General features: G+C 36.4%; 1 protein-coding gene across 9 annotated transcripts in view; it reads left to right on the plus strand.

Annotated features, from left to right (window-relative positions):
- Positions 1 to 26,437, plus strand: part of ARHGAP24 (Rho GTPase activating protein 24) — a 492,969-nt gene that overhangs the window by 266,925 nt on the left and 199,607 nt on the right. The window contains exons 1-2 of one of the 9 annotated variants that reach the window (XM_060114246.1): positions 13,158 to 13,208; positions 17,490 to 17,577. The exons of 5 other annotated variants lie outside the window; for them this stretch is intronic. Coding sequence is in view for 1 of the 4 variants with exons in the window: in XM_060114238.1 (XP_059970221.1) it covers positions 13,166 to 13,208 (43 nt within the window). In the remaining 3 variants the exon portion in view is untranslated. Of the gene's footprint in view, positions 1 to 13,108; positions 13,209 to 17,319; positions 17,578 to 26,437 lie in introns of those variants that run through there. 3 more of the 9 variants (XM_060114238.1, XM_060114242.1, XM_060114255.1) reach the window with 3 other exon arrangements.

Genomic DNA, 26,437 nt, shown 5'->3' on the forward strand with positions numbered 1-26,437 from the left:
ATGCATCTTTCAGTATTCTGCTTAAACTCAGCTTTCCATTTGAAATGTCATATAGTTATAGGTGAATAGAGAACAGTATTTAAGAAAAAATGATTTGCTCAAAATAGTGTCCAAATACGAAGCTACATTATGGAATGATTATTGGTATCATTAAGTAATTTGCTTCTATTTTTGTATAAAAACTATAGCATGAAATTACATTTAAGGAAAGTATTTGACTTTGAGCATTTGTCTCATGTCCAGAAGATCGTAGGGTACATTTTCTAAGAGAATGAGAAGGAAAGAAGGTTGTCAAAGATGGCTCTGAGAGAGAAAATGTGATGACCTACTGCCAGCCTTCTACTTTTCTAAACTTCTCTGTACCAAACCTAATTAATATAAAGTAGCAGGTATTGTTATTAATAAAACTATGGTTCCTTTAAAGGTGGCAATCTAATTACTTTATCTAATATTTTATCTGAATTATTCCTTCAGACAATTCTGTGAGATAGATTATTATTTTCTATTTTACAAATTAGGAAAGTGAGGGGAACCAAAAGGTTAAAAAACAAATACCTGACATCATGTAGCCCATGAGGGAATGAGCTGGGATTGGTCCAGGTCTGTCTGACCCACACTTTAGTATTTAAGGTCTGCTTCCTTCCCTTACAGCCAAAAACTCCTCCAACAGCAGGCCCACCAAAAGAAAGGGAAGCAATTTCCTGTTACACTTATGCAAAGAATTCCTGTGTGCCTAAAATAAAAGGATTTACTCTACACCATTGGTTTAATTAGCATAACTGTGAAGATCAACGAGTTCAGAAATGCTTTTTTTTTTTAAGAAAGGAAAACCAAGATGACGTGGCATAAAACTTGGAGTAGCTATGATTTTTTAAGCACATGTTTAAAATTTAATGACATAATAGCTTGTCTTCTTTTAAATGACAGATTTTCCTATTAATATCTAAAATAAAATATTTTTTAAAGTATAAATTTTTCACCTTGCAAACATTGTATCAGTATTTTGAGTATATATCCATTGCCACCTTCTGGTATTTTATAATTGCAGGAAGTCAGTATTCCAAGTGGAATGATTTGGTGTAGTTATTTTGTTCTGAAAAAGCACGCAGTATAGCACTGGCTTGTGATAAATCACTGACATTCTGCTATGGTGGCCAGACCATTATTTTCTTATATTAAGAAAAACACTGAGTGCAGCAAACCAGAATTATAGCCCATGTCATATTATTTGCAAGAATGATAACTAAGGTGCCTAGGGCATTTGCATAAACTGCTGTTTCTTGTATTTTCCAGGTGATAAAACCTATTAGTTTGGCAATTTATAGAAAAACCATAGATCCATCTCAGTGCCACTGGAATAACTGATGCCCCTTTGGCAGGGTACATCTATCAACAACAAGAGGTAGAGGGTAGGAACCAAGGAAGAGGCCTGGGAGAGAGGGTCAGTGTCTAACCACCTACCAGCTGGGAAGAAAGGAGAGGAGCCCAGAGCGTTCAAGTGTCAGAGGGAGGAGTCCAGGATTACTTAGTCATTTATTCTTGGTTTGTCTGTCTGTTCATTGATTTCTTTATTTTAAAGGGAGAATATGTGTTAAATACTTCTCTTTACCCTCCTGAATTATTACAGTCTCTAAATTTTCAGAAGTCTATGACATACATATCATCTGAGCTATCACAAGCATGCTCTCTTACCAGGATTGAGAAAGCATCTTCCACATGAAAGGCCTTTTTACAAAATGCAAAAGCAGAAATAAACAGGATTGATACTTACACTAACATTGCATGTAAACTCCAGAAGTCAGCATTCTATATTTTCCTTATCAGAGTATATATCACACTCACTTCATTTTTTTTAATGTTCATTTTCTGTCTCTTCTAATAAATGTTAAGGTCTGTGAGGAAATAGATTTGCAAATTTTCAGAAAGTATAGAATTCAGCATTGAATGAAATGCTGAATGCCATGGAGTTCACAGCACTGAGGGTTTCTTGAAAATTTTAATGATGTTTTTTTGGGTTTTTTTTCCCCTGCCAAGAAACTCTAAGCCAAATATTCTTTTCTCCAGCTTTCCTTTAATTTGTACCTCCTCACACTTTATTTTAGAGCATTATCATAGGTATGCTGAAGAAATCCACTTTTTTATTTACTATGATGTGAGGGATTTACGAGGCAACATTTTATATTTGCTCTCCCCTGCAATAATCAATGCATTAAAAGGGAGGAGATGCTATGCAGGGATATTTAAACAATCAATGAAACACATTCCCAAGCAACAATAATGTGAGGGAGGCACTGCAATTTGATTAGTGACCTTTTCATTCTGTATAGAGATAACCTTTACTGATATCATTAACCAGATGAAACCCTGGTTTGATGCCGCTCTTTTAAGCACAGAGCTTGGTATTGACTGAGAAGCAAGATCTGAGATTTTGTTAAGAGGTAAATTCCTCTCCTTTTCTCCAACCCCCGAAGTAATTGTTTTTTACCATCAGCTAACAGAGGAGAAAGCAAGGACATTTTCTTATTTCTGTTATTTTGCTATATACACAGAAAGCTGTTTAAGTGAAAGAGCACTTTCTGTATGCTATAAGGATGGAGGCTTTTGTATTAGAAATTCTGGTGTGGCATAAGTGCATCCTCTTTTCTGTTATTTTATTCTCAAGGATCACTCATTTGCTCCTTGTTAGTACTTTTCAATTCAGAAAGCCTACACTACCCCTACATGTGTTTACATTTAAACAAACCAGGTACACTTAATTGTTGCCCTGGGAAAGGCATATGTTACCATGGGGAAGACCTAGAGATTTTTGCCTTTTGGCCCAAATGGCTGATTATCTTTGAAAGGTTTAATCTGCATCTGCTTGCATACCATAAAAATAGAGTATTTGTTTGGACTTTTAATCAATGCATGTAGGAATCAAACATTAAGTTTTCATTCCTGAGCTAATGTTTAAATGAAAGTCAACTTTTAAGTTGAATACACTATACATTCTAGAAAAAGAGAAGTTTAGCACTTTTTAACTTAATTTGGTGAGACCAATTTGAGAATAATTATTTTTATGGTATATGAATTGGATTGTGTAGTGCCTGGAATATTAGAACATGCATTTGAGTGGAATTATGAAGTTTGATTGATTTGTAGACTAAGTTCATAGCATGTAAGTGTGATCTATGGATTCAGAATGAATAATTAATGTTTAGCAAATAAGCACTAGAAAAAAATGAATCAAAAGATTTACTAAGGGGACTTCCCTGGTGGCGCAGTGGTTAAGAATACGCCTGCCAAGGCAGGGGACAAGGGTTTGAGCCCTGGTCTGGGAAGATCCCACGTGCCGCGGAGCAACTAAGCCCATGCGCCACAACTACGGAGCCTGTGCTCTAGAGCCCGCAAACCACAACTATTGAGCCCGCGTGCCACAACTACTGAAGACCCCGTGCCTAGAGCCTGTCCTCCGCAACAAGAGAAGTCACCGCAATGAGAAGCCCGAGTACCGCAATGAAGAGTAACCCCCGCTCGCCGCAACTAGAGAAAGCCCGCGCACAGCAACAAAGACCCAACGTGGCCAAAAAATAAATTAATGGATTAAAAAACAGAAAGAAAAAAAAAGATTTACTAAGGTACAAAGATATTTGAGGGAGGAATAGAAAAATTCTTAAGGGTAAGAGTGTTTTCATATTCCCTTAGGTCCCCAAACACAATAGTAATTTAAATAAAGCACTGTGGGCATCTACTGTTTTTTTTTATTAGCAAGCTTCTGATATATTAAGAAAATATATTAAGTTTAATAATTATTATGTATTTGTAGTTTCAGGGGGACAAAACTTAGTAAAATAACTATGAAAGATTGTGGGAAGGGGTAGTAAGAATGGATATGGTTGCTTATCATGAAAACTGAAAATTTATCTAATTCTAGGTGTCAAAGACAGAGACCAACTTTTTCAAATGGACAGTACATTTTTAAAAAATCAGCGGAAACTCTCTTTTAAAACATGAAATCTCATGTACCACGTGTAGCCCTTTGGTGATGAAAAGTTGAGAACAGAGCAGAAATAAATTTACAGTCAATACCATGGAGTTGTTTTTAGTTTGGAGTTGACTTTTTCTCTATCAGTATAAACTTAGTTTTTTCCTACCCTTATGAATTACGGATTACAGTTTGTGCAAACATAAAAATGTTGATTTGCTGCACTTTACTGTTGAGTCAGATGTTTTGTTCTTTGTAATCTGTTTTCAGCCTAAAATAACATCAACAATGGTAATGCAAAATCAAAATACTTAAAGCCCTGGAGGGAAAATCCATCAAAATAATGTCCCCACTTCCTAATTCTGAATACTGTGATTCATCCATCCTTTTATATATAGAAGAAGGAAGTGGAGAAGAGTCTGGGGGCTGGGAATCGGAGAAGTAAATAAAGACGGAAGGAAGGAAGGAAGGAAGGAAGGAAGGAAGGAAGGAAGGAAGGAAGGAAGGAAGAAAGGGAGGAGGGAGGAAAAGAAAGAAAGAAAGAAAAGATGGGTAAGGAGAGAATAATAAAAATATTGGAAGACGATTTTGAAATCGATTGTGCTCACTTAAACGTCTGGGGTGCAATTTAACACACTGAAAGAACTCCTTGTTTCTTGGCCCCTGCAGTACCTCTAGGTTCTTAAAACAGAGTTATTCTTTTTAAATCAGTGGTGTGCAGATTCTTGCCACTCAAAGTGTAACTCTCTGGCCAGCAGTATCAAATGGGAACTTGTAAGAATATCAGCTTCTCATGTCTCCACCAGCTCCCTCAGGCTAGAATCAGAATCTGCGTTTTTAGGTCGATCCCCAAGTGGTCATATGTTGTTAAGAATAAGTTCAGCTGCACACGGCCCTGTGTCTACTGGCAGAGTGTGCACTTGTCCCTGAGTGACCAGGGACCACAAACAAATAAGCACAACGTGTAAAAAGCAGAAGAAAAATATTCCAGGAGGAAAGCATAAATAAGAGGAAATATAAAATCTAAGTGCTAAGTGCTTCCCACTAAACAAGACATCACTAAAGTCATTCATTAGCTCTAACTTGAGAAAAACAAACTGTAAGGGGTGGACTTGCTTTTCTCTGTTTCTCAACATCAAACAAAAACTTTCTTACAACTTTGATGTTTAATAAATAGTTTTAAATGGTGTGTTTATCCTTACCAGCTCAAGCCTCAGGTAGTAATGCTTTAATGTTTTGGTTTTGAATGAATTTAACTATTTCTCTAGGTTGCACTGCTTCCAACTGTCTATTTCCATGTAGATATGTGATTTTTAGAATTTTTATGTGTGTTTGTAGTATATATTATGTGACCAGGATATGTAAACACACGTGATACATAAACACACCATGTGAATGCTTCATCATCTTCATTAAATGCTGTGAGACTACAGCAGTTTCTGCCTTTCTGTAGAAGAGGAAGAAGACTTATCTGTATATGCCAAAAGCACTGGAGACTTAGAGCATCTCAACAACAACAAAACCAACCAGAGTACCTGAGAGAAGAAAAATGGCATCTGCTCTTCAGCCAATAGACTACAAAGAGGGGCAAGTTATTAAAGAAGAAAGAAAACATGTTTTCAAATTTCAGTATTATATTTTAGTCATGACAGTAGTAACTTACTTCTAGCTGATGTTAACAAATGTCTAATATGATTGTGGAGAGAAAAAAAGGCTCTTCCCAAACTATGACATTCTTGGTAGGAATTAAATTACTATTATCCCTTTTTTTTGTTTTTGTTTGGCAAATGATCCTCTGATTTGTGAACTGGAGAATACAGTACATGTTTGTATATATAATGCTACAATGCTTACATTATCAACTTTTGTTTATAACTTGGCCTTTGGAAGTGACTGTTGAGGAAGGGAATTGCTCTAAACTTGAAAATCCTAAGAAGTTCTGAGGGTACTGCCAAAAAAACATACTGACTTCTAAAAAAACATGCCGATGTCTTTGCTTTAAAGGAAAGATAAACAGTGTTCTTGAAAGATGGGAAGGGTGTCAAAGAGATTCACACTCACAGTCCCAGAGAAAAGAGACTGTTTAGATGTGGCTGCTTTGTTAACCATGAGAAAAGTGAAATGAATTGGCATGACGACCTGCAAACATATTGTAGAAAAAGAATAACAATAAAAAATAAAATAATTAAAAACAAAGAAAGCAGAAAACAAATGAGAATAGCCTGTCAAATACAGACTGAAAAAATACCTAGGACAAAAATGAGATAGAAATCCACAGTCTTCCACAAGTACCCAATGCTATGCATTATTTTTAAAAATGCATTATCTAAAGACCAGGAAATCCATAGATGTGAGCTCAAAGACAGAGTGATAAAACCAGAGAAAGTATTTATTTTCTTCAGAGCTGAGGAGGCAAATTGAGAACTTAAAAAAAGACTTTTATAAATCTAACAAGCAAATTAGCATCAAGAAAGAACCGCGATGAGATCACCGGCATGAAAGAAATACTTGAAATAATTGTAGTGAAAGCAGATGGGAGACAGAAATTAGAATAATTAGCAAAAAAAATGATAGACAAGAATGGGTATCTCTGAAAGGCAAAAGCCATTAAATGGAAAGGAAAAATATTTAAAGACACAATGAAAGAAAAAAGTAAAATTAAAAGCATACCTGGATCTGCAAATTAAATGGGCCCATCAAACTGACATAAAACAGGATAAGTGGACATATCCTCTTATCTAGCATCAAGGAAAAGAAAAATTCCACTAACACCCAGATGATAAAATCAAGTTGCATAGAAAGGGAAAAACAAACAAAACAAAACAAAACAGGCTTACCTCAGACTTCTTCACAGCAATTTTGAGTGCCAGAAGACACTGGAGGATAATAATTTTCATTGGTATCATTTACCAATGAAAATATATGTAGCAAGCTGCTTAGGAACATATTCTCAGTGATACAATACCTATCTATACCTTCCTGAAAAGATGACTCAAATGTAAACTTCGTGAAATCAAGAATAAATCAAAATCAAAAACTCAAGAATAGGAATGTGTGATAAGATTCTCACAGTAACGCTGACTTAATTTAACTATAGGACTAAGATTAAACACCTGGTAAAAATAGGGTTATAGAACAGAAAGCAGATATTATTATATCATTCTTATTATTTTGGGAATATTTATGTATAATTAAAATGTAGGGAAAGGTGGGGGAGGAGATGGAAGAAAGTATAAGTAATAATCGCCCATATTTTTAAATCTGAGCATCCAATTATATTGTGAGAACTTGAAATATATGATTAAAAAAATAAAAGATATATTCTGTGTGTGTGCATATATATCTTTAAATTTTTTTCCTAGCTCTGTCTGGTGAGAGGGTCTAGAAGGAATGTATGAGTGTTCAGCACGTGGTTCCTAAGCACCGTTCTCCATTAAGATAAATCAAGGTGAGAAGACTGATTTTAGTCTGGGACAGGGAAAGTATAGCAAAGCCTGAAACATCTTGCTGCCCCAGACATAAGAATGTGCTCAAAGAATGATAGTGACATAACAAAAGGACACAGGAACAAGACTGAAGGGGCTCTCACTGGCCAAATTTGAAATAATTTCAGTATTAAAGTAGATAATAAAATAATTGGTTTTAACCAATTGAATAAAATAAAAACCCATGAGTTTCTTTTAATATAAATAAATAAATAAAAATGGGTGTGACGGGAAAGCTCTTTTTTATTATACAATAAAATGACAGCTAATAAATATACAAGTAATCAATGGATGCTAAAAACTGCTGGGTGAGAATATGATAAGAAAATGTATCAAAGTTAAGTTCATCAATTTCAGGGCAATCTGATGTCACATGCCTCTTGATATAATTCAATGAGAAAGACCCAACATCACTTTCCTGGCATTTCTGCTAAAAATGTATAACCTGAATCTAATCCTGAGGAAATATTAGGCAAATCCAAACTGAGAGACAGTCTATAAAATAATTTGCTGTACCCTTAAAAATGTCAAGATTGGGCTTCCCTGGTGGCGCAGTGGTTGAGAGTCTGCCTGCCGATGCAGGGGACACGGGTTCGTGCCCCGGTCCGGGAAGATCCCACATGCCGCAGAGCAGCTGGGCCCGTGAGCCATGGCCGCTGAGCCTGCGTGTCTGGAGCCTGTGCTCCGCAACGGGAGAGGCCACAGCAGTGAGGGGCCCGTGTACCGCAAAAAAAAAAAAAAAAAAAAAGTCAAGATCAATAAAGACAAAGAAAGATTGAGGAAATATTCCAGATTAAAGGAGTCTATAGAAAAAGAGCACTAAATGCAATGCGTGACGATGGACTAGATCCTGAAATGGAGAAATAATAGCTCTAAAGGACATTAGTGGGATAATTTACAAATTTGAATATGGACTGTGGATTAGATAATAATATTTTATCAATGTTAAATTTCATAATTTTAAGAATTATACTGTAGCAATGCAACAAAATATCCTTGCTCTTAGGAAGTACACACTGTGTACTACTAAAGGTATACATTGTCTCCAACTTACTCTCAGTGATTCAGAAAAAAAATGATATACCTCTACATAGATTGATAGAAGGAAATTGGTAAATCTTGGTAGAGGGTGTTTGGGTTTTGTTTGTAGTATTCTTAGAATCTTTCTGTAAGTTTGCAATTATGTCAAAATAAAAAGTTACAAACATCTAATGATGATTCATCTCTATTAAAGCCCTTCCACCTTTGCACAACTATTTCTGTACCACATCTCTCCGAGTAGAAACAGGCATCTCCAAAGTTTTTCACTGAATGGTGTATCCCAGTGCATGTATGTCTTGGTCATGTGTTTATAAACTACACACACACACACACACACTACCAATACTTCTAACACTTTAGTGGAGTGCCACACGTCTCCATCCTTGTTCATCTTTTCTAACTGCACTCACTCTTCTGACTATCTCATCTACTCTTATATCTTTACATGTCATCTACTTGTCAATAACAAATGGAGTTTGAAGAATAAAAACACTTTAACATTTTGCCAACAAAGTCCAATGATATCTCCTGAAATATATATTCTCTCATAGGAAAGTATTACTAACATAGATGATGATAGACTCATTGAATAATATCAAGAAAGAAATCAATGTTGAAGTTTATTGCAAGACCCAGGGACTTGAAAGTTTCCAGGATGAAAACATAAAGAATATACTGACTAAAATTTCAAAGAAAAATAAAATTATTTTCTGGATAAGCTAAAACTGTTAGTAATTATCTTACCAGTTCAATAACTGCTGCTGGCTAAACTGGCCTATGGGAGTGCTTTTTTCCCCTAGAACTGTGGGAAACATGCATTGACATCTCTTAATCTCAAATGCTAGAATTTATAGACCCAAGAGTATGTTGATTAAAATGATGAAGGAAACACTGCAAGGGCCAATTTTTGATGAAGGAGATGGATCTATTCAAGTAAGACTTTTTATTGATTAGTGGCCATATAGTGATGAAGAAACATACAGTACTCAGATTTGAAACAGAAACATCTTCACACAAAAGCAATCCTTAAGAGATATTCAAATAAGCAATTCTTGAACACTTGATAAAAAGAGGAATGGATACTAGGGAAGTCAATTCACATGTGACTATTTCCTGGAAGCTTCTGCCACACTGATGAGATTAGAGTCCTTGGTGTGATCCATTCATTCATTCAAATCAGTAAACATTTATTAGGTAGTCATTTTGTTAAGCTTTTGACTGCCAGTAAAATATTGCATTTATTTTTCTTAACCACCTGAGAAGTTGTGTAGATAAGTCCAAGGTATTAAGAATAGAGGAGAGAGATTTTATGATGACAAAAGAAGACACATTTGTTATTATGCTTACTTGTTTGTCTCTAAAGTTAAACAAATTTGTAACTTCCAAAAATTGGGGTAAATAAAGATAATGTTTTCTTTTTGAAAAACAGATTTGTGGATATACACATGTATGTATGTGTGCGAATATACGTGTATGTGAACAGATGTAGATGGATGGATGGACAGATAATCTGGGTGGATGCACAACAAACTGTTGACAATGGTAAATCCTTAAGAACAGGATAGAATTGAGGTGGTAGGAACCTTAAATTTTACATTATATTCATCTTCATTACCGTTTGTATTGTTTATAAGGAAATATGTTACTTCTGCATTGAAAAGGAATCCAAATAATACGAGGAAAAAGTCTGACTTCTTTGTATTTGGTGACATTGAAGCTTGAGATCCAATAGCACAGGATTGATGGGCACTTTGTTTTTATTATTTTTTGAACCATGCTTATGTATCTAGGAACTTGTCAAAGACTACAGCCCAGGGAGGCGCCTCCTCTATTCATTTTCAACACTCTGTCTTGTAAATGTGGATCCATTCTTTCCTTGTGAGAAATGACAGAGTCAGGAAGCAGCTCTACACTTCTAAGGGAAATCTTTTTTCTGTGTAAACTCAGGAAGCTTGATCCTCAGTGTGTTTGGGGATCCCAAAGAAGTTTAATATTTAAAAATTATTAAGCACAATGTGGTTTGGCAATATATCTGATGACTTTTCCCATAAGAAAATTCTAACAGTCCTCCTATTATACACTGAAAACTAAAATGTCTCCCCACTGCCTACATTTTTATTCTTGGGAATCTTAAAAAAAACTCAACATTGGTGTTACCATTGCAGTTGTTTTTTCAATAACTTGCTGTTTTAATTTCCTTATGATACAACAGATATCTTCCCAGTCCTCATAGATAAATAAACCTTAAACATATTTAAAACATATGGGAGATAATTACCTCAGAGAATAGTTGAACTTCATATCTGAAAGAACCTCCAAGGTACTCTAACTAAATCCTCTCATTTTGTATAGGCAAAAACTAAGCCCCAGTGAAGTGTTTTGTCCAAGGTCACACAGCTAATTGCTGACAGAACCAAGGTTGGAAACCTAATTGGTTGTGACTGATATCTCCTGTCTGTACCTGGGAATGTTAGCTTCCCAAGCTATGCCCATTCTTCCTATTGTTCAGCTTAGTAAGGAACTTTGCCATATAAGGAAGGATATCTTCATCTAAGAAAAAAATCCAGGAGAGGGGCAGGGAGTGGATTGAGATTTGACTGAGTTTGGTGTTTATTCATATTGACTCACTGATGGTTAATGCATTAAAAGATAAGCCTGTGCTTATTAAATAATCAAAATATCTAGGGGCACTCATCTAAACTAAGACCTTTATATTTTATCGCCAAAATGTTTATGTGAATTCATTGCTTTATATGGGAGACTAGACACTATATACTTGTTGTCTGTGACTCTCTTATAATGAGGTGTCACTTTTCATTGTTCCATATAATTGTTTTTTCTTTTTTTTCTTTTTTTTTTTTTTTGCGGTACGCGGGCCTCTCATTGTTGTGGCCTCTCCCGTTGAGGAGCACAGCCTCCGGACGCGCAAGCAAAGCGGCCATGGCTCACGGGCCCAGTCACTCTGCGGCATGTGGGATCTTCCCGGACCGGGGCACGAACCCGTGTACCCTACATCGGCAGGCGGACTCTCATCTACTGTGCCACCAGGGAAGCCCCATATAAATTTTAATAAAATAAACTATGGAACTGAAATGATTAATATACCCCAAATGGTTCCGTTGATCTGGCTGTTTTATATATATTGTACTCCTTGTCCAAGTTGTGTAAAAATCCTTCACTTTTTTAAAATCTTGCCTCACTTTAGAAGCCAGCTGCTCTAAAACCTCTGAGCTCAGTTTTGATACTATCATCATCTGAAAACCAGGTTTAATGCCAACCTTTAGGTAGGGTGGTGTATGTCCAGGTTTGTCTATAAGAGTCCTAGTTTTTATCTGCTATCCCATTGTAATTAATGAGTGCCTCCTTTTATTCTCAAAGAGTCAAGTTTTGGATAGTGAAATATATGGTTAGCCTACCTACAGTGGATGTAAAATATGCTAGAGCAGAAATTTTCCTACTCCAAATTTAAAGCAAATCTCAGCATTTTTTTTTCCTGTTTGAGCTGTCTGCCCCTTTCTGTTTTCAATGTCTTGAGAGTTTTACCTCTTCCCTTCCTAGATTCATTGAAACTGATTTGTCTTTCAAACTCCATTCTACTCAAAACTCAATGTTTGACTTGATTAAACTAGGATATCTGCCAAGTCCACTTTCGTTTTGGTTTCAACTGACTATCCTTGTATAGAGTGTGAATAAATCTTTTAGGCTTAAATGATTAGATTATCAAGAGGAATTTGATGAAGGGTTTGTGCTTTGCAGGGAGAAAAACATATAGTTCTGTAGAAACAATGCTAATACAATTGTTTGTGTGTTGGGTCTCAAATCTGAACATGCTTATACCTAGAAAAACCTAAACAGTTCTGCCTAGGGAATCTTTTAAGATCCTGCCAAATTATATTCCAATCTCTTAAAGCCTAATCACCCAAGTTTAAAAATCTATGATCTCCTAAAAGAGGCAGAAAATTTAGTGTAAAGAATATGGGCTTTGTGGCCACATGGACATGACTTCAAATTCTGCTATCACCCTTTCAAGCTGTGTGCCTCAGCTTCCTATTCTGTAAATGGAGAGAACTTATGAAAAATGTCTTTTATGTAATGAGGATTTACTACATTTTCATGCAATTCTAATACTGTATACATTTTTCTGTAATGATTTTATGGAAATTTTGGAAGTAAGTTTGCCTTTCTTACATCTTCCTATCTATGGAACAATTTAAGTATCTTTTGAGGCCATCTCTGTCTTTCTGTCCCTACTGCCTACATCCAGACCATCACAATGTCTTAACTGGATAAAGAAAGATCCTCTTAAGTAGTCCTTTAGATCACTTGTTCCTAAATTCTTTCTCCACTTAACATTCTAAAAACAAAATATCCCATGTTTAAAATCCTTCAGTAGCTACCCATTGCCTTCAGGATAAAACCCCAATTCCTGACTCTGGCTTTTGCCTATATTTCTTCCTGCATATTTTATCTATTAGTCTGTCGTTCATTCTACATTCCAGCTCTGTAGAACTACTTGAAGTGGCCCAAGTATGTCCTGTCTCCTGCCTGGAATGTTAGTCCTTTTCCTTTCCTTGTGCATTCAAAATGTGCTTTGGTTTCATCTCCCCAAGGAAGCCTTCTTCGGTCACTTCCCTTCTTGATTCCATGCTACTCTAATGTGCTCTCCTATAATTTTATGCTGATTTCCCAAGTGTATAGACTTCTTCCACCTCCAAAAGGTAAGTCTCTCCCCATGCTGGATTTCATATTTTTCTTTATACTCAAACATTGCACATTATATGAACTCAATAAATGTGGGCTTCAATAAATTGAAGGAAGGAAAGAAGGGAAGAGAGGAAGAAAGGAGGGGATGAAAGAAGAAACTTACACCTTATATTCCTAGGGAATTTTGTATTCTGGATAAAGAAATACTATTATCCCATGATACAGCAAGGAATACTTAATTATACAGCTCTCATGACCGAGCACAAGGCCCTGTCTATAGAAGGCAATCAAAAACTATTTGCAGCTTTGATTTATTGACTAAATAAATGACAGCTATGTACTTAGATTAATATTTAGTCAGTACCATAAGAAAAGGGCACTTTTTTCCATAACAGTTTAAAATGATGTTATTTGCCACTGAGTGGTAACAGTGTTCAAGGAAGAAATTTCCTCCACCAGAGGGTGTCCTAGGGGGACAGATGCTGTGGTGCCTGGGAAGAATCATTCTCTTGCAAACAAAGGATCGCCCTCTCTTTGCCTGCCATCACAAAACACCCTTCTGATGTGACTGGACCCAGAGTGTGTTGAGCCAGTCACATCACCCACAATACATCTGAGTCCCAGGACCCAGAAAGGCTGACTCACTAAAACAGGTAATTAGGAAGCAGTAGGACATGAGACAGGAGAGGAAATCTAATTTACAGCTCACTGGAGAGCTCTGAATCAGTGTGGAGGAGAACTGAGATGGGAGATGAAATTATCTGTGAGCTCACCTCTCTAAAATTATTTAGTCTTCCCCCTTTTCATTTAAAAAACATATGTTCTAAATGCAAGGATTTAGCTTCTGCTCCTGAAGAGTTGGCAGCTGAGAGCAGTTTCTTGAAACCTCCTGAAAAGGATAGAATTAGGATATCTGCTATTCTAATAAGTGCAATTACTGTAGAGTTCAGGAAACAAAGGAGATATCTGGAAGCTCTTAGGACCTTCCAGCAAAAAAAAAACCCATACCTAGTTAGGTGCATATATCCATGAAGGATATTCTGGCAAGTCAAGGAGATATTCTGGCTTTTGTGTTAAGAAAATTCAAGGGTTTAGAGGCCCCTTGTGTAGATACAACTACATGCCTAGAGCCCAACAGGGGCTCTTTCTTTATTTCCGGGATGCCTAGCTGCTGAGCCACAAGGAGATTTGCAGGGTTCTGTCAGTTGTAAAGGTGGATTAGTCTTTGCCCTCGTGCTTATGGACTTGGGTTAGATGACTGTTGACTAAAGAGTAGTAACCCAGGTAGGAATATAAATAATAAATTCAAGAAATATTTATCAAAGACCTATTTTATAGTTGATACTGTTCTGAACACTGAGAATAATGAGGTTTAAAAAGCCTAAATCTTATGTTTCTGATCTTATTTATAACTTGTGATACATTTCTGATGGTATAAAACTTATTCTAGAGGACATACAGTAAACATATTTAAACTAACTAATGAAATGAATGAATAAGTAGAAACGAACCAAAGACAATTTTGGATAGTGGTAAGTGCTATGAAGAAAAACCAAAATAGGGAAATGAGGTAGACAGAGTAAGTGTATGTGGTGGGGAGGATGGTGAGCCAGAGTGGTCAGGAAATTCTTTTTCTGGGGAGGAAGCATTTCAGATGAGCTTTGAGTGCTGAGAAGGGGGATAGTTCTGTGAAGATATGAGGGAGGAACATTCTAGACAGATGGAACAGCAGGTTAGGAAAGCAGCAGGAAAGATAAACAGGGGCGAAATGATGAAGAGCCTAGGAGGCTATGGTTAGGCATTTGGATTTATACCAAGGACAGTGGAAAACTTATAGGGATGAAACAGGGAATGATGGGAAACTATTGGACACTATGAACCAGGGGATAATGGGAAACCATTGGAAGGGATGAAGGAGAGTAATGATGGAAAACTATTGGATGATATGTAGCAGGGAATGATAGAAACCAGCAGAGGAGAGGAAGAGGGGGATAATTACTCTGGCTGCTGCTAGGAGACTGGATTGTGAGAGGAAATGGGCAACCAAGTAAGCATGTGCTGGAATTGGTTTAAGAGAGTTGATGCTTGAGATTTTTTATGTGCATCAGTCCCCTGGGACTGTTAAAAACTTCCATGTATGAAAACTTCTCCCAAGCATAGAATAATCTAATAGCTGTTCATGCATTCACTTCCCTTCACTGTTATCACAAAACTGCTCTCTGGGATTCTTTAGTACAAGCCCTCTTCTTACCTTACTGTAAACCTGAAAAAGAGGAGGAGATCAAGAGTTAGAGAATTCCGACTGCCTTGTCTGTGTTAATACAGTCTGCCCTGGAGTTCACCTCTGCTGTAAGTACTTCTCCCATCAGTGGAATTCAACTCCACAGATTCCGTCTTCATAACACAGTAACTCTTCCTCTCTAAACTACCTTAGTATTCTGAAATTCAGACCTTGCCCAGAGTAGGGCAACCTGGAGTATGTCCAAGGGTCCTAAATATAAAGGGACAAAAAAATTTTCAATGGTTGTATTTCACTGTGCTATTTTAGATCCTGCTGAATTTCACATATTGACAGCACTTGGTTCCCTCCCAATTCATAGAAAGGAACCATGTCATGAATTACAAAGTAAGTTTAAGGGCCAATTTCCTGGTGCTTGCACTGGTCACCAAAATTGCTGGTTCTTTCTTTGCTTACTATTTTGAGAGACTTTGGTTCCTGAAGTCAATACTTATAATCTATTTTCTGTGGCTCAGCCCACTTCTGTTCTAAACAACCTGCTGGTACGTGACTTCTCTCTACACCTTTTTTCCTGAGTCCGCTCAACAACCCTGAATCCATCTAAATCTCTGTGTGTCTCCTCACAGCCTATTTCTCTTTCAAAGTTTTACTCACACTTCCTTTCTACCTCTTCTAACAGACAACAGGCAAAATGTTCAAATCAAAAAAGAAATAAAAGGAAAATATGGAAAACTTTTAGTAAGCCCAAGAAATACATATCAGTGTGTCAAACTCTTGTCATATTTGACATATTAGTGTTACGTATAAATGTAGTTTAGATGTTAATGTCTGTGGCATTTCCCTTTGCATAGAGCACAATCATACAATTCAGAGTAATAGGAGAATAGGATCGTGCCACTGTGTCAAGAAGCACTGTGGTTTTACAAGATTTCTCTCTCAGCATTTACGTGTTCTGAATATCAATTGCTTATTCGTCAGGGTTGTAAAAATGATACGGTATGCATTAATTACTCAACATTTTGGAAAACATGTTTCAAAAAATCTAATCCAATTTTCATTTTAAAAAGTATACTTTTATAATTATTTGGTCACATATAATAAATAATAGTCAAGAATAAACTTGTATGTGTGGTAAAAATTTTTCTGACAAATTGGAAGTGGAGATTTTTGGTAATAGTATGTGGTTCCGGTTCGAGAGCCATGTAACAATACCACTGATACTGGGTAGAAATATTGAACACCTGTCACAGGTCCATCCCTTTCAGAAGTAGTTCTCTGTAAGTACTAATGGATGTTCACATCCCCTGAAAAATGGCAACTACCGAGTCATAAAAATATTCTGGAAAATCATCAGTGGAAAGATTATTTCCTAAGTATAAAAGAAATTAGGCATTATAGAGAGACTTTCACTCTTAAGGATTTTAAAGTGGAGGGAAATTTCTTTTTCTGAGAACAGATTGTTCTCACATTGTAATTGTGTTACTCCTCCCGCCAGCTCATTTGGGTATTATACAAGGATACAGAGGAAAAAGCTAAACCATTTCCCCTCAGGTACACTAGCGTAGTAGAAAAAGCATTGAATTGGGAATTGTGAAACCTGGTAACTATTCTTAGCTGGCACGAATGAGCTATGTGAGTGACCTTGCACAAATCATGTTTTCTCTGGGCATCAGTTTCATTATTTATAAAATGAGGGCTTTGGGTTAAATTGTATTTAACATCTTGTTGTGCTTTCTACGGTTCTCATTTTTAATTCTCCTTCTTTTTTGTTAAATTTTTTTGTCTTTTTTCTGAATGCTCAAATACTACGTTATTTAAGGTATATTTCCTGGCAGTTTTTTTTTTTTTTTCTTCCCTCTCAGTCTCTTTCTTCAATATATGGGATAGGAGGATACTGACTAAGTCTGAGGGGAAGGAGGAGGAATAAAATTAGCTACAGGAAGGGTTTATATCCCCCTCTACAAGAAAACTTAAATACAGCTACCACCGCTTTGAAAGGAATGGTTTATGTCCAAACAGCATTTTCCAGACAAGCTCTGTACTTTTTTGCCAACAGAATTAACTTTAAACTGAAGTCAGTAGGCAGTTAAACAAGAGTCGGCACTGGAAACAGCTGTGAGTAGACAAGACCAGTTACTTATAAGGTACTGTTTTTTACTCACTGAAATCTCCTTCAGGGTTCATTTGCTTCGGGCACAAGTATTCTGTGGTCATTTGACCTTTTTCTCCCACTTTGCCTCTATTCTGAGAGAAAACACACTCTAAAATATCTTAGCTCTTTAGCTCTTTAGTATTGTTTTGTAGCTGTTGTTGGTTGAACCTGCTAAGATTTTGTTTTGTTTTGTTTTGTTTTCAGGAACCTAATAATTGTTGTTGTTATTTTATTTTGAAGCTTGGTTGAACTTTGTCCTTTGTTTCCTCTTGTCATGGGTGGTTTTTATGCTTTATTGTTCATATCGAATAAAGACGGATATGCTTTAACATTACAGAATGTACAGAATGCTCTTGACCTGGGGGGAGGGGGGCAGAGATTGGTTAATGCCTCATCAACTTCAAGTATAAAACCTATATAGCCAATCAGATAAGAGGACCAGCACAGGGCAGCTGCAGGCACTTTGGCTCAGTCGAGGCTCCCTGACCTCATCACAGCTTGGTGGGTCTGACCTGGAAAACACAAGTTTTTGAATTGGGGTTTTATCTTTAGTTTGCTTCTATACTTGTTAATTTTAACCCTTCCTTCCCTTTACCCCCATTTATCTTTAAAAAATCTGGTAAGCCTTCTGCTAAGCCTTTCTTTTTTTTAATGAAATTTATCTTGTTAAGCTCATCCACCTTAAAGGGACAACATTTCTAAGAGTGATGTTTGCCATAAGGTTTTAAATCACTAAGCTATGGAGGGGCTTTCAGAGCAGAAGAAGAGGAATAGCCCATGTAGCAGTGGAGTGGACAGGAAAGACCCCATGTACCACTGTCATCTGAGATGTCACTCTTTCACCAGAGGCCTGGTTAACTAAGATATAGTATTTGCTGCTGGTCAATAAACAGGTAATAAAGGCAACTAGGAGTTCTCTATCTGTGGACTTTCCAGAAAGAAATTTTACAAGTCTACCACTGAAAACTCCAAAAGTTTTAGAAAGAATTTAGCCATTTTTGGAGAGTCATCTTTCTGAAATCCACTATATATTTTGCTATCTCTCTGGAGGTGACTAAATTCAATTTAATGTTTTCTGAATTGCTCAGTATTCTCATCATGAATACACATAATAGAATTATTCTATAATATAATAATACTTGGGGGCTCTATTCTGTGCTGTGTAAGACTATTCTTATTTCAAAAGGTCACATAATTACTATGCTTTTAAAAATTGTTGTATTATTCTTATAGGACATTTTGTGTGTGTGTCCATCATCCATATGGAAATGGGATTTCTTTACCTACTGATGTGGACAGTTTGCATTCTCTAACAACTCTCTTCAGCCTCAACCACCCCTTTGTAATTATTATTTCATTTGTGCTGTGCACAAGGAAACCATAAAACAAATAAGTTTATAAAAACTTATGGAAGGAATGAGACAATAACTTTATCTGAAGACCCCAAGAGAATCTTTTATGAGGAAAGTGTAGAACCAAAGTGCATAGACACAATGACATCTATTTTAGGTGCTTAGGACACTTTTGATTTATGTCCAAGTTCTTAGTTGTGTTGTCATGGAAGTGGCTCTGGGATAACTACCTCATTCCTGCATCAAATACAGAAAGTGCTGTTTGTTCTGCTTTTTATACAGTTACTGGAGACATGTGTCAAGGAATCAGTGACTAGTCAAATCCCAAGGGGCCTATAATATTAATTAATATTAATCAAGTACTATGTATTCTATTTTAGTCCCATTCACTCATATGCTATTCACATGCATGTATGGCTGGGAAATAGCATAATACTGCTTTGTAGGAAAGAGAGAAAAGGAAAAAAATCATCATCATCTACTCTATGCAATTCTTCTGTGTGGTGATGATACTTTAGGGAAAAAAAGAGAAATGCAAGGCTAATTGTCTCAATGATATCTTGGTTTCTTTAACTGCATCTCCTCTTGCAGCTTTTTTTAAGCTGAAAATACTGTAAAGCATTGAATTTAGTAGCTGAATATATATTTTCTTATCTTCCAATATTTTTTATGTTGTGTATTTCAGAGCAAAATGAATCACTGGTTTCTCAATGATCTTGATAGTTAATCCTATTCTACACAAGAAAAATATTAAAACTGGGTATATTAGACAGATACATGAAGCTATAAGCTGAGTCCAGGGCAATTCTACATTCCAAATTTAATTAGAATCCACTGCTAATTACTTGATCATAGAGCTTTGTATAGAATTACATTGTGAGGCCTTTTGTATTGGAGGCCCTTTTTAAACTTAAGCTGTTTTTTAAAATAGAGGTTTCTCCTAGTCACCGTAGAAATTGTTCTAGGTGTTAAAGCATCTTGTGGTGTATATGACAAAGTCTTTCTGTTTGAAACAATGAATTAAGGACTGCCTTTTGTCTGCAACAGTGAATTTAGGGTCTACATGAATTTAGAAACATTGTCTAAAAGATAGAGATTTTGCTTATTTCCCCCCTCCTTCTTTCAGTTAAATGACATGACTTACTTTAAAATAAAATGGTATTCTAATTGAAACATAACTCTTTAAATTTGAAAGTATACTATTGTTATTTTAAGTCAATGTGATAAAGGCTTCCCTTACTTGACTATTTCAGGTTAATCAGAATTTAATTTTCACAGTCATACCTAATTAGGAAATTTTATATATGATGCATATTTTAGATGAGAACTATATTACCACAACATCTAAACTTAAAATCCCTGAAAACTCAATGCCATTAGGAATACACACTTGGGAAGACTTCTATTTAGAAAATGCTTTTTCAAACTAGCAAAGGAAGAAAAAGCTAAAATAAATTAACACATGACAGGGTTCACTGATAATGCCTTGTAAGGATCCTTTTTAACATAACCTCGTGAGGATTCTCTAGAAGTCTCAGAAGCTAGCCCCTCATGAACTAGAATTCAGTGAGCAAGATGTATGTGTTCCAAGGGGCTGTCAAGCTTAATGCTGTAGGTTGTGAGCTGGGGAGAGAAGCTGTTGATATTTCCTAAATTGTTGAACAGAGAGATAATTGATTTGTTCCCATAAAAATCTGCACTTAGTTTATTTTAAATTACAACCTCTCAGGAAAGAAGAGATGCTCAAACTGACTGAACTACATCCTTATATATTGGCCTTTGTTTAATGTACTAACTTGGTACTTCTAGACAATTTAAAAAGTGATGTGGTCAAAGACTAAGATTCTTTTGGTACATCTTAGTCATGCAATAAGTGTTTGTTGAATGAATATAACTTAAAACGGTATTAACAAATAAGGTGATACTAAAACCATACATTTTACTTCATATTTTATTATTGGAGTATTTGTTATTTAGTTTACTGCTGGGTCATGCTAAAACATGAAAACTTCATTAGATAATGCCATTTAACAAATTATGAAATTGCTATTAGCCCACAGTAATTTGGAACTGTACATTTCTATGAAGAAAAAGCATCAGGTGCCTATTGTCAAAAATAATTTAAAAAGCAGAGTTGGAGGACATGGAGGTGTCAGCCCTTTTCCTTTACCCTTTTTTTGTTTGGTTTATTTTGCTGAAGGTACTGTGGGATTTATAATACATTTGCTACAGCAGATGTTGCTAGCATTTGACTGTATTAATATTTTATATATTTTTTGTGTGGGTATTTTGGTGATCTTAAAATTTTAAAAAACCTTTAAAGATTATATAAGTTAGAAAGATCTAGGCAAACACTGACATCTTTCCAAACTAACAAAAAATAATAGTAATTCTAAGGAGCAATTTTCATGTTTCTGTAGCTTCTATCTCCAACTTGCTTGTTTTGAATATGTTTAATATCAAGCGTGTCTTTTGTGGTCCTCTGCAACATGGTGCTAGTCCAGCAGGGAAGACGGCACTTATAGGTCCTCCTTCTCCACACATGAAAACATTATAAGTAGAGTTGAACACAATGGAAATGAAAACAACCTTCCTGTAAACCTCAAATGTAAAATGTCTTTCCCAACTCACAAGGGAGTTAACAATTATAATGGTTATAAAGAGAGTGACTAAATTATTGTCACCAATTCCACTCTCTAGAAGATTAATTCCTATTGTGAGACTTCTTTCTGTATCTATGTACATAATATGGTACCAACATTTTGTTTCATCTTATTTTTACAAAATTGGCTTAACACTGAACATTTGATTTCCACCTATTTCATATAACATTTTATTGGCAACTTTTTCTATATCATTCAGAACACTTTGGAAAATAGATAATTGACAAGTGTATAATATTCTATTCTATGACTATACCATACATAATAGAATATGCGCCCCCATCTTTGGGAACCCATGTTGTTTCAATTTGTTCTTCGATAAACAAAATAAGGATAAGCATTCATTTACATATGATTTTTTGTTCATTTGATTATTTTAGAGCTGTAATGACTTAGAAATTAGCAAGTCCAAATCTCTTGTTTTACAGAGTAGGAGAACTAAGTCCGGAAATATTACTCATCTTAGAATCCAGGCTTCCAGCTTTCAGTCTAATTTCTATATTCATCCAGAAGAAGTAATGACTGGGCGATAAATGTATTCAGGGGCAAGAGGTGAAAGCATAATTTCCTTCTGTCTGAGTAAGAGGTCAACCATGTATCCTATTCTCTGAAAATCCTCAGGGAACAGAAGAGTTCTCATACTAAAGAAAGAACTCAAAATTCCAAAGAAGTCTTTATTACACAAGGGAAGATAGATATATAATAGCTATGGGAACATTTTTAAATAGCTGTCATTTCATTAATGAGTATTTGCTAAAGAATTTCCTGGGTCACTGGTGTTTATAGAACTTTTTAAAAAAATATTTATGAAGATGAAACCAGGCCTTGCTTCATAAATTATATCTTTTTACCTGCACCTTTGCTTTTCCTCAGGGCACAGCCAATGTTCAAGCCTCTGCTACACTAAACAAATACACACTCAACCTTCTCAACCAAGCTTTCTCTTCTTGGTGCCAAGAAAAATTTGCATTTTCTGCCCGTGCTTCCTCGCCTCCCTCTGACTCTATAACTCTTTGCAGTTTGGCATTTATTTCTATCACAATACTGAAAATCTCTCTCAGAGGTTGCTAAGGATGGTTAATTAATGGTTAAATCAAACAGCTTCTTACCCTTGTGCCCACCTCTGCTTTTTCTACCATTTATACTATTTACTGTCTTCCTCTTCTTGAAATATTTCTGTCGTGAGATGTTAGGGATCTTGTACTGGCCTGTACTTCCACCTCTTTTTTCTTAACTCTCTTCAGAGGGCTCATGTCTTCTTCCCACCTCCTTGTGTGTTTGTTTTATTTCCCTCCATTACACTTTCTTCCTCAGAAGATTGCATCCAGTCTCACGGCTTCAACTTAAAACCCAATCTAGAGATCTGGTCAACTAGACTTCTTCTAATCCATACTTTATACAAGTTATAATAAAGGTCCCCTTCCTCTGGATGCACAATGCTTTGACTTGACAGGGAGCTGGGCTGTATCTCAGCCCCAACTTGACTGTACAACCTTACGTAGTTGCCCTGCTAGTCAGAGCCTCCTATACAATGCTGTCTCAGGTATTGCAGTGCTTCAAACTCCTTATCTTACCCCAGCTCAAACCAGCCCTTCATCTTTATCTCCTTCCTCACTTCCTATACAGTCAGGTGATGGTGATTATAGAATTAAAAAATATGTATTCCCAGCATTTTTTTTCTCTTCATTCTCATGGCCACCATCTTGCTCAGAATTTAATTATCTCCCTAATCCTTTACCACTCCAGTCCATCTTCCACACTGCTGGCAATTTAAAAGAGATATATATGTATATTCTCCCTCAATTTTTCAGTGAGTTCTTAGTAGAGGGTTAAGAGCAAGGGATATGGAGTTGAATTTCAGGACTTGAGGCCCAGCCCTGGCACAATTTACAGGTATCATCCTATGCAAGTTACTTAATATTTCTAAGCTTTCATTTTCTCACATAAAATAAGGGCTTCAAAAATGGCTAACGTGCATATGTTCTAGCTAGTGCTCTGTACGCTTCCCGCACATTCCTTTCTTCCTTCAATACTCAAAAGAGCAAATCTTATTATATTTACACTAAACATTCTTAAAAAGTGAACTCCAATTAATCTTAAAGAAACTGGTTTATTCTTCATGAGTTCAATTTGGTTTTTTGAAGAAACCCACACTAAAGTTAAACCCAGATAATACCATTGATCTTAGCCCAATTGCAAGTGATGGTAAAACAAAGGTAAGTGGGTGTGCATTTCATTTTGAGACAAAGGCATCTCCTGTCCCATTATTTTCTTTTAAGAAAGGAGAGCAAGAAAAGTTAAATGAAGTGTTTTTTTTTCTTTTTTAATAACTACAAACTACATTATGCAAATAAACACTTTTCTTTTATATTTCTATGTGGTTTTCTTTATTTATTCTTTACGACTCAACCTTATAGTCACAAAGCAAACAAGTGGAGTAGCCAGAAGTCTATCCTAGGTTTTTTGATAATAAGCTCCCTGCCTCATTTGCATACTGCTTCTCTTTCTTTGAAGTTAAGAATCCATGCAGTGACATCGTCAAATTTAAGCAGAAATACTCCAAAGTAATGATTAAGGGTTTTCAGATGTATGCCGTGAATATTATTTCACTATAGTTTTAACCTCAAGCAATGGGTTAATTTAGGTTTTCCAAATCGATACAGCCTGTCACTTTGGATAGATAAACTGACCATTTGCCCTTGTATCCAATATGGTTTTTTTTTTTTTTTTTTTTTTTTTTGCTGTACGCGGGCCTCTCACTGCTGTGGCCTCTCCCGTTGCGGAGCACAGGCTCCGGACACACAGGCTCCGCGGCCATGGCTCGCGGGCCCAGCCGCTCCGCGGCATGTGGGATCTTCCGGGATCGGGGCACGAACCCGTGTCCCCTGCATCGGCAGGCGGACTCTCAACCACTGCGCCACCAGGGAAGCCCCAATATGGGTTTTTTAAAAGCTATGCTAGTGTCTCTTTAGTGCTTTCCCCCAGAGACTGCTAAGTTATTTCTGTCAGAGGACTTAGACTCTTTCTTAGCATCAAAGGGTTCTGTGGCTTATTTCATGTCCTTAATCAGCTCATTAATTACTTATAAATGGAAGTTGCCTAAATCATATAATAGGGAAGTTGGATGGGATCTTAAAGATCTTGTAATTGAGCCCCCCCATATGACAAATGACCAAAACAGTCCAAAGTAGGCTATGTGACTTATCTATGATCATAAAGCAAATCTAGAACATGTTTCCTCTATAAGAACATCTACCTTACAGTTATGCTGGCAACTTCTTGGAATATTAATTGCATTGAACAGTCTCAACATTACATAGAATAAGCCTGAGTCTTCTCTCCTCTCCTCCCTCTATCTTTCTGTGTCAGCAGGAATCGTTCACTCTAGTATGTATATTAGAGATCCATTCACAGGAACTGCTTTTTGGTAGAGAAAGCCTTCCAAACACTTGACTTTAAACTTCTTTAACTCCTGAAATGAGAATTAGGGACATGCATACCAACTAGAATAATGAAATATTTATGAATTATCCCCAAAGTGCAACTTCCAATGCTCCACAGTGCTCTCTGCAGTAAAGCTCTGTGTCAGACATATACTTGTACATTTCAAAAAAAAGTATGAACATTACAATATGGCAGTTTTATTATATGAAAACCCGTATTGCTTATGAACACACACAGAGATTGGAGGAAATGGCTCGGGATAACTAACTTGATAAGAGTGAATGTTTCCCTCACTCCTGTAAGGTTTGTCCCCATCTCTGCCATCTTCTCATATGAACACCTGGAGTCAGCATCTCTGCAGCCTCCTCTTTGTGTTATTTGCCTCACATAAGTGGTCTTTCAGCCTAGACCATAGTTCCTCAGTCTTGTCTTTCTAGAAATCACTACCTCTTCTGAGATGCTCTCCCTGATTCCATCTGTACCCTTTAATCCCACAGAACTCTGCTATGGCTTCCATCGCTTTGCACTTTAAATTCTTACTTACTGGTCTACTTCCCTAGCTCTGTTATACTCCGAGCTCTTGGAGGTCAGGGGCTTTGTCTTACAGGTGTTTTGACCAGTGTACAACACAGTGCCTGACAGGCAGACACCAAATTTAGTGGCCCGGTATTACTTTCGTCTTGTTGTTACAAAGGCACATAAATCATGTGCAAGGTTTTCCCATATAATGATATGTTAAAGGATGGGCCAACCTGTCTCACTAGACATCTGGTTAGTCAACTGGAAAGTAAAAAGACACAGGCAAGAGAATATGAGCTTGCTTCTTTTTCCCTTTGGGTAAAATATTCCAGGTTTTTGCTCTCTATATATTTTATTTCATATTTACTCAGATTTCATGATAAAGCAGATGAGCTTTTTTTGTTTTGCCACCTTCACTCATTTTGCCATTCAGGTTAGGGTTAGGGTTAGTTTTATTAAAATTTGTTTATTTTAGCATCTTCACCATTTGTGAGAGTTTCAGCAATCCCTTTATATGATGGAGGCTTAGACTCAGTGCTGACATTCAAGAAGTAGTTTGAGATATTCATTCATGGTCTATCCCCTTATATTCGCTCAAATTCCATTTGTTTTTATTACAAATATTGCCTCAGGAAAGGGATAATTCAGAAAGAAATGGTTTGGATATTTTTGTTTGCAACAGCTTTTGAGTTTCAAAGAGCTAACTCCTTAAATCCTCAGGATCCAGTTTAAATTATAACAACAACAACAAAATAAAACAGATCCTTTATTCCATCCCCAAGATCAGATAATGATTCTCATGGTAGTGGGACCAAAGGGAAACGTCAGAGGGAAGAAAAGGGACATTAGATGCTTGGATGATGGTGGTTTCCAA

This window comes from Mesoplodon densirostris, chromosome 1 (assembly GCF_025265405.1).
Source record: "Mesoplodon densirostris isolate mMesDen1 chromosome 1, mMesDen1 primary haplotype, whole genome shotgun sequence".
Taxonomy (NCBI): Eukaryota; Metazoa; Chordata; class Mammalia; order Artiodactyla; family Ziphiidae; genus Mesoplodon; species Mesoplodon densirostris.